General features: G+C 35.6%; 1 protein-coding gene across 1 annotated transcript; it reads left to right on the top strand.

Annotated features, from left to right (window-relative positions):
• On the top strand, positions 1-8,172 carry LOC129254614 (serine/threonine-protein phosphatase PP2A catalytic subunit 3-like). The gene is made up of 6 exons (XM_054893117.2): positions 1-103; positions 1,099-1,201; positions 1,592-1,734; positions 2,146-2,323; positions 3,201-6,866; positions 7,564-8,172. The coding sequence occupies exons 1-5, from the start codon at positions 48-50 to the stop codon at positions 3,324-3,326; spliced, it is 606 nt and encodes a 201-aa protein (XP_054749092.2). The 5' UTR covers positions 1-47; the 3' UTR covers positions 3,327-6,866; positions 7,564-8,172.
• The last annotated feature ends 1,764 nt before the right edge of the window (positions 8,173-9,936 follow it).

Here is a 9,936-nt window from a genome sequence, read left to right as displayed (position 1 = left end):
TAGCATATCTATTTTCTCAGAAGATTCTTGCCCCGGATAAGTTTTTCATGATTCGTGGAAACCACGAGTTGAGACCTGTTCAGAAGATGTTCCATTTCGAAGCGTAAGTGTGTATTATAATGATGATAATCGGAATGTGTTGCAAAAAAGAGTTTGTATGACTTGATATATCAAAATTTAGTTTGTGTTCTGAGCTTGGAATACTGGAAAAAAATGTCTGAAAGTGGCTGGGAGGGTTGTTTATAACGCTTTAAGATCTTGTGTTTGCCAGAAGTTATTGAAGCTCGCACAAATGGGAATAACTTGAAGAAAAAGTGCAGAGTCACATTTTCTGCACACAGAGATGAATGTATGGGACTGAACATTAAAGCGGAAGTTCAACCTGACAATGAGTTGGTTTCTATAATGCCATAAAATTGCAAAAAATACTGATGAAGGTATGATGAAAATCCATCAAAAAAATTAAAGTTTTGATCCATTTTGGAATTTTTGATTTTGTGACTTCAAAGACAGGCAGCTCCTCCATATAAAAAAAATATGATTTTCTAAAAATTGTTTGATTGTGTGGGGAATATATCATCAGACACATCACTTCACTCCCCCTTCCATGGGACTAATAAAGAAATAGAGTTTATGGGATTTACATTACATGACATATGAGGGAGCAGCTTGTGTATGACACCACAAAGTGACAACTTTATAAAGTTCATAACTCTTATTCTTTAATGGATGTTATTCAAGCCTTCACCGATACATGTATGTGGTGAATGTGAGAGTATCTGAAGAAAATGTATGAAAGCCAATGATTCGTATTTTCTTCTTCAATTCTCACCGAATGGGTAATAGAATTACATATGGCCATTAAGTGATTGTATACTTATACAAAGTATCTCAGCATATGCAATGGGGCTTCAGCTTGATTGTAATTTCACTAACTCATGAAATTCCCATTTGGTATCTATATATCCTTCTGGACATTGATAGTGTATTTATTGAACACTTAAAAGATTGTTATTATCCTGGTCATCAAATTCAATCAAAGATCTTTTATTTTGATACATCGCTAGGCCATAACACAGATCCTTTTTTCCTTTTCAGAGAATGTACCCAGAAGTTTGGGGCTACCATAGGTCAGCAGGTATGGGAGGCAGTCAACTGTTGCTTTGATGCCATGCCTATTGCTGCTGTTGTCGATAATAAGGTGAACGAATATCTAGGGAAGAATTACAATGCATTTGATTTCACATTGGTTAATTTGTTGTATCCTCACTCTGATGGTGGTCTGCATTATCGTTTGTTTTTATTATTTTTCTTTTACATAATTTGACTTATGTTGAACAAGTGTTTAGATCTGCCAACCTTTGAAATTTTTCACTGTCACGTCTCAAGCAAATGCGGTCATTTGTCATTTTGATACCCTTTTGGCCTTGAAAAAATACTAGTATCCTCATCCATATACTTTTGGCTTAACAAATTGGTCTAATGAAAAAGAATGCATTCTGCCGAAAATATTGGGTGCATGTATTAAGAATTTATTCAATCTTTCCATTGTGATGGTCTCGAGTTGACATCTAGTCTGTGTTTAATGCAGATATTTTGTACACACGGAGGAGTACCAAACTCTGAGGGCGGTGTTTGTACGTTAGCTGAAATCAACAAGATACCGGTCCCTCTGAAAGATCCCGAGACAGAGAGTCAGCTGGCCTGGGAACTCATGTGGAATGATCCTCTCAAGTAAGCCTCTATCCCTGTGTTCTGAACCTGGTCCTAGTCTGTACCTAGTAATGGTGGTTGCTGGAGGCATTATGTTTTCAAGCTATACATTTTATCTTTAGACTGTTAATGGGTAGTCAGTCTGGCAAACCTTCATGGTTCACTAAAAAATGGCTAATGATATTACTGCAGTGATGAGATCTAGAGATATTTTTAAGGGAGGAAGCTTAGCAAGATGACAGCTATTCTTTCAAAATTATTCAAAATCTGTGAATGTTATTTTGATACTTCAAGAGCAAGTTTCGATTTGTGTTCAGGACTGTAATGAGTAGGAATTGACTTGAATTGGTGCTACAGGGACCCTAACCCTTCTATTCAAAGTGTCATGTATTACCTCCATCTTGTATCTCGACTTTCCAATTTCATGTACAGGAGGGACTTCTTGGATGAGGATCAGATGTCGGAGATGAAATCCAACAACGGCTTCATCTTCAACAGTCGTCGCGGTACAGGTCACATGTTCAGCTGTGAGGCTCTTGAGCGGTTCTTACAGGTCAACAATCTTTCTCATGTGATACGAGCGCACGAAGTACAGCAGGCAGGGTTCCAGGTCAGTAGAAAACCACTGCCCCATCTTACCAGGATCGATCGATCTGATCAACCATACTATAAAAAGCTAGTAATGTCCTAACTTGTAGAATGCATGTCTATTCAAAATGTTTCCTCAATATGTATAGTCGTGCATTTATCAGTTTCTTGACAGTTCAGTTGCACTTTTGTTTCCAAAAAGATTGTATGAAGAATCCTGACATTGGTGGATCTTCATAGTTGAGATGGATTTGATCAGTTGCAACTCCTTGTTAGATGGTGCCCAGGGGAGTCACTTGGTTTGGGAGGTGGGGTAATATTTTTCCCACAGAATCAATGAGGTTTTTGAGAAAATTCATTTAGTCTTACATTAAATTTTTTTGTGGGATTTTCTTGTTATTCTTACATTGAATAATTTTGAGAAATTATAAATTTCAAGCAGGTCCTTTTGACAGGTAGATAGGAGTGATATAATGTAACGAATGATGCAATTTTAATACGGTCCAAGTTTGAGCTACTTATATGAGCAAACAATATTCCTTGTTTTGAAATATGGGGGGTGGGGTTATACTAGAATGTTTTTTGTAAGATATACCTTTGTTGAATTTGAACTTGTTAATCCCCATTTAAATTGAAATTAACCTGTTGAACAAAAATGATAGCCTCTATTACTTATAGTATATCATGTTTTTGATGTATTTATGTATGTATTTTTCTGTGATACTGGTTGGCATTTATTCCTTGACGATGAGGCCCTTTTGTATTCCAAGGAATAAATGCCAACCAATATCTTACCTCACCTGGGTCAAGTGTGGCAAAGGATGCTTGTATTGGGGGATTTAGACCCCAATCCTATGTATGAAATGAGTTTTCTTTTTTGTTTATGTTATTTGATATAGGTTCAACAGAAGGGCAAGTTACTGACCGTTTTCTCTTCGTCACATTACTGCGGGGGATCGAATGAAGCAGCATGCATCCTGGCTGATAGGCAGAAATTAAGAACGATAAGACTCGATACATCATGAGACATTCCATTGACTATGTGAAATCAGAAAAATTGATGACGATCCCTCATGATGTCGGATTGAAATGCATGGTGCTTCAAACATGATTTGATTTCTATTCTGATGAAGTCATGCAAAGAAAGAGTAAGGGCTTGATACCCAATGGGAGACACAAATTGAAATGTTTCATGGTTCTTTGTTCTAAGGCCATGTTTCATTGTCTCTGAAACTGGATTCTTTTCTCAGGATGCAAGCAATTGAGCCTGATGAGTGCAAATATTGACAGCCAGAGTTTGTAATTAAGGTATAGAAATGATACAATGTCATCTTGGCATGCAATCTGGGTTTACTAGTTGTGAATATGAAGCTCTATTGCGAGGTTACACCTGAATGTTTTCAAGATGGGTGTTGGAAGTCTTGCGCCCAATGAGCACAAATTTTGATAGCCAGACGTTAGAAGGTACAAATATTATGACATTGTTACCTGTTGTCTTGGTTACTTATTCAGAAAAGGAAGCTCTAGTGTAGGATTTAATATGAATATTCTCAAGAGGGGTGCTAAATTCTAGGGATATTCATTGGTTTGATCATGGTGCAATATTGCTTGAAACCATTAGTTTTGACAGCATGAACCACATACTGTTGAAATTTAAATTTTGATGCTGTTTTGAGAGCATTGGGTGATTTTATTTGTTGGTACTGGTGTTGGTGTTAAAAACACAATTTAGATTGTCTTTCATCGCTCCAAAACATACTTTTGAGTTTACAGAAATGAGCAAATAACATTATTGACAGCTCAAGACTTCACAAGGTTCATTCCAGTACAAACTTCGTTTTCAATTTTGTGCTATTCTGACCTAAAAACTGACAAAACACCAAGACTTGGAGGTCAACACCGGATTCGAAATCATCCTCAAGGAAAAGTTCTATTACATTTGGCCTAGATAGGATTTGATATTTACCTTGTTAACACCCTTGGGGTAAAGCTGAGGAACTTTACTTGTGACTTATAATTGCCAAATACATTTAAACGCCTTTTCTAGGTAATATTAATTTTTTTCAGTAACTCCATTTCCTCTCCCTTTAGTAAAATTCAAGTTCTGCCACCGTATTTTACATGTATGGTCAGTCTTTGATATTGGATGGAAAGATTTTTAAGCTTGATGATAAGCTTTAAAGACATGAATTAGGTTTGGAATGTCTTCATTTATAAGAGAATCTTGACATTTTAGATAATCCTCACATTCTTTTTTGAAATCCTAAGAATGATTTTAAAAAATGCATGCTTTCTATGTTTCTTTAAAAGATTTTATATAACTATAACACTGATGGGGTTCAAATTTTGATTGTTTTTGTTTTTACAAACAAAAATGATGTGCAATATTCCTTAAACTATTGTTTGTTCTTAGTTAACATAATATTTGAATACACTCTATGAGTTATATTATTTATGTGTAAATATTTCATGTTTGTTAATCAAAGGAACTATTTTCTTATTAAGCCAAAGTGATTGTTCTTTTACTGTGCATAAAGTATATATGCTTTGGTCTTGGTACCATTCATTTCATCAAATTATTTTTTTTATGGGGAAACATGTTTCCATTATTTTATCTGGAACAAGTAGTTTGCTGAAATAATACCTTGAGAATCAAAGGCTTGAGTGTGTGATATGATTAGAGAGTTTCATCTAGGTAAATCAAATATCTGAAATCCCTCTGTGATGTTGAATTTTGTAAAGCAAGTGATGAAAAGAATCTCTAGAAATAACAATGCCTCTTTAGTACTGACTTGAAATCCACAATAAACAATTGTGATTTGATGTGTGAACTGATGCCTTTCCGGGTACTCTCATGAAAGTGGAGAGTAGAACTTGGCAAAATATTGCCCTCATTTTCTTCACTAGTTGTCTATAGGGAAACCTGGAAGAGGGCAATATGACAGATATTGCCTGCTCTCGCTTTGGAGTCAAGGCAAAATATGACCTTTTATTTTGCAGCTAAAATGTCTTGTATAGGTAGTAATTATAATTTGTTTTGTTACTTTTATCTCATAATGACTTGTTTAAAGATGTACAAAGTTTTTGATACTGTTTATACTGAAATGATGATATGTACATTTGTGAACAAATGATTAGTGAATGCCTTTTTAGTGCAAATGAGTTGGGTTACCTGCAACCAATGCATTGACTAGAGTTTTGTTTCAATCAGAAACGATTAATTTCGTTTTAATTTTAACTTAATTACCCAGGGTAGCTACTTCAGTTGTAAGCTGTTCTCCCAGTGGGTCCTGCATGATATAATATCTTGTTATACAGCGTACAGTCTTTATATTATAAATGTTCGCAGACATAAATGCATAAAACTGCTTGGTCTATAAGACCGTTTTGTCTAAAAAATTTGGGAATTCACTTTATCATATAATGAATAGATAATTTTTCTAGTTAGTCACATTGCATGCTACAGTACACATCCTATTTGAAAGATCCCCCCTCCCCCCAAAAAAAAGAGAGATAACCAACATGAACAAAATATAATGGAATCCACATTAAAGATCATCAAGAACCTGACAAAAATTTACACTAAATTAGTAATTTTAAAACTACATCGACCAAGGAAATGTAAAAATGTGAAATGATTGTTTACTATTAATGTACTTTTATTTTAGAATGGATATGGGGGGGGGGGGTTAGTGGAGACAACTTGTTGAACAGTGATATGTATAAGAAATTTATCAGTATTACTTAAAGAGTCTTTTTCAATTATGATGCACAAGTGCACTTGTATTACTTTGTAATTTGAAATGCTAGCAGATGCACAAAATAATTATGCTTTTATATAATGCTGTGCCTTGTTACTTATATACTCTGACTCTTAAATATTTAAGCCAATCTAGAGTAGTCGCAATGAGCAATAATATAGTCTTGAAAATCCAGGTGGAAAATTAGTATTGTATCATGGATTGAATTCTGACATAGTATGTGCAAGGCAAACATTGTGAAATAATGAAATTAGTTGAAATCTGATTACCAGTATGCTGAAAATGCAATTCATCTTTCTACCATTTGAACACAATGCCTTGCTTATTTTGTTGCTTACTGAACAATTGCTAATTTTATAACAAATCACATTGGCACAGTTACTTGTTTATTCATACATATATACAAATACTTCATGTTTACTTTGTTGGCATCTGTTGGAATTTATTTTTATGATAGTGACAATTATTGTTTACCTTTGAGAATGGTGCTTTCCTTTTTAGACTCTTAGACCCGGTTCTCATTACTCTTTCTAAAACTCATTTGCTGGAAACCGGTTCAAATAACCAGTTTAGAAAATCGCTTTGCTAGCGTTTCCATTTGATCACCCGAAAGTGGTTTTCAAAATCACTTCACGTAAAGCGGTCTTGTTGCTACGGGAACGCTCTCAGTGGGGTGACACGTTTCATGCGAAATTTGAAAATGCAGCGTAGGCATTCTACACACAGTGTGTGGAGTAGCGCGCTCAAAATGTGCGAAGATCGCTTCCCGAAGAACTTTTGTGTCCTCGTTTACGCTAAAACTGGATTAATGGCAAAAAGAAGCTGCTGAAAACTGCTTATCTAATAAAAGAGAGCCAATGGAGTAAATTATGAAGTCAAAAAGGGGGCCTAAGCTTTCGATCCTAGCAGAATCTTCGTCGGAGGCAAAATGACAAACATATAAAGTGGAACAACCATAATATAGACCACAAACAAGCTACAGCAACACTAGAAACAAGGAGACAAAAGGGGCATTAGTGAGTAGAGAAGACCAATCAGGTTAGTGAAGGGGATGAAAGAAAAGGAGTAGGCAGACACAAAGGGAAGTTAGTGTAAGTAAGGCCAAGAGGGATTAAGATAATGAGGCAGGCAACATCAAACAGGATCTGGAACAAAACAGTGATAGAGGGATGAATAACTAGAGAATTAATGAGAGGTGGGTCAAACAGGTTCCAAAGAAAGGCCTGTTTGATGTTGCCTGCCTCATTATCTTAATCCCTCTTGGCCTTACTTACACTAACTTCCCTTTGTGTCTGCCTACTCCTTTTCTTTCATCCCCTTCACTAACCTGATTGGTCTTCTCTACTCACTAATGCCCCTTTTGTCTCCTTGTTTCTAGTGTTGCTGTAGCTTGTTTGTGGTCTATATTATGGTTGTTCCACTTTATATGTTTGTCATTTTGCCTCCGACGAAGATTCTGCTAGGATCGAAAGCTTAGGCCCCCTTTTTGACTTCATAAAACTGGATTAACGAGGCAAAGCGATCTTCAAAACTACATTGCGAGGTGGTTTTCCGAATCGGTTTGGAAGATCGCTTCCAAGACCGCTTTGACCGATCTCATAACACTTTTAACTAGTTTCCAGTAAACTAGTTTTAGGATGGTAATGAGAATGGTGTCTTACTCCTGACACATGTCTCTATATTTTATTCCATTGATGTGTGTATTACCATTTTACTGCATTAGCATATCATTTGTCAAAGCAAACTTTTTGAAAACTGTTCTTATCCAAAAGGTGCACATATACTTACTATAACTACAGTGTTTAGATGTGAGTGTTCTATATGTGTGTGCATTTTAAAAAAAGAAATATATTTAACAGAATTTACCTTGGTTTTGAAAATTTACATAATTATATTTTAACTTAAATGCTTTTTTAAAAGACAGGTTCATGAGTTCTTATCTTATTTTTTTTCACTTCAAAGAAACACCATTGATTGGACATTAACAAAAAAACTATCTGATTCCAATGAATTATTATACAATTATTGTGATAGCTTTGGTATGAATTTTTAGTTGAAATTGAAAAGCAAGTAAATTTGAATACAAGTGAGATTTTTACCAATCACCAATAAACTTTGTACTTTGTTCATTTGTGCCTTGTCATTAATATAAACATTTGTCTGGATCTGGGGAATGTTACACAATTAGCGTGATTGAGAGTCATGCTTAAACGGCAACGTGCACAAGATATTTAACACGTAATCTGATTAAATGATACACTGTACTTCACGTCTCGTGTGCAATTTCTGGGCCCCTTTTCAAATTCATTAAGACTTGTTATAATGAAGAATGCACAATTTCTGTAACAAGTTTGCTATCAGTCATTCAACTTTAAGGATTTCAGTAGCTATAAACTGCTGTTGCAAATTCGATAACAGTTCTTATGATCCAGGCTCCTGAACATTATGGTGATGCATTATTATCCCGCATGCAATTGAAATTTAAGTCACACAAATCTTTGTGGAACACCCCCTTAGATTGTAAGAATAATTATCTTGATAGTCTACTGTGTATTAAAGTTGGCAATCACAGCTGCTAATTGACAATGCAAGAAACTGTTTTGAAATTGCCTGGGTAAGAAATATTCCATTCACTTTATACATGTATATACATGTAACCTTTTAAAACTGCATAATAATTTTTTCCTTGTCAAGAGTTTTTCAGAGCTCTTGTTTTTGTAGTGGCCCTTTTGTGTTTTTGCTTTATATTCATTTGGTCTTCAAGCAGTTGGTCAACTTCTCAGATGGTCTAATACCACATGGGCGTAAACCTAGTTAGTCTTCTAATTGCTGTTTGGTCTAATACACATTGGCCCGTATTCTGAACTTGGGTTTGAATTAAACCATGGTTTAAATTTGTGGTTTAACTATGGAGAGTCAAGTTGGACACAAATTCCTGACAGCACACATCCCATTAATTAACTCATTTTGACACACAAATTGTTCATAATTGTCTATTGAAGTATTCTGAAGTATTTTTCTTCATTATGAATGCAACAAGAAACAAAATAGCAAACATAAGAGATATACAGTATCAACAAAATTTTTGAATTATTGGCTCCCCATAATTTTAGCACAGAGATAGACCGTGGTCTAAGTTAAACATGACTTCAGAATACGGGCCATTGAGTCTAATGCCCACATGGTCATGGCCTCCGGGAAACCATGTTTGCTTGGGGTACTGAAGCACCCCCACAAGATTTTTCTGGGATGTATGTCTCGTATGCTATTTACCATAGGCAGCAGCCCTCTGTAAACCAGGTTGACAAGCAAAAAACTTGAAAAAAGGGTTGTTGATCCCAAATGACAGAGATCTGGGAGCAATTTATCACCTTTCCCCCCTTTTGCTTGTCAATTTTTTTTAATGACAATCCACTGAACAATATCCACAGCACTCCTTATTTAGAAATCGTTCCCGGGGCCTTGCACATGGTCAAGTTTCAAAAACTTCATTTGCTTATCCTGCTTTGTCAAATGAAAATGTGATTTATTAATGGGTTATCTGACTTTGGTACACAAAGTGCTTTTAGACCAAGTGGATAGTAGACAATGGATAACGTCTGATATGACATAAGACAAAATGGCTATGTATTTTAGACAAAGTGTTTAGTATAGAGGAACTGGTTGGAGGCCAGTTGGGGTAAAGACCATAGATATATGCAACTTGGTTTATATGTCTATGGTGTAATTGTGTAGGCCAATCATTAATTTACCCTTGACATATATCACATCTACCCAGTAGCGTACCGTGAACCGCAGGAGACAAAGCATTGGGGGGGCAGTGCATTGTCTGTGAACAATGCTTTGCCCCCCCAATGCTTTGTCTCCTCCGAGT

Source organism: Lytechinus pictus, chromosome 2 (assembly GCF_037042905.1).
Source record: "Lytechinus pictus isolate F3 Inbred chromosome 2, Lp3.0, whole genome shotgun sequence".
NCBI lineage: Eukaryota > Metazoa > Echinodermata > Echinoidea > Temnopleuroida > Toxopneustidae > Lytechinus > Lytechinus pictus.
This window is presented reverse-complemented; position numbering and strand designations above follow the sequence as displayed.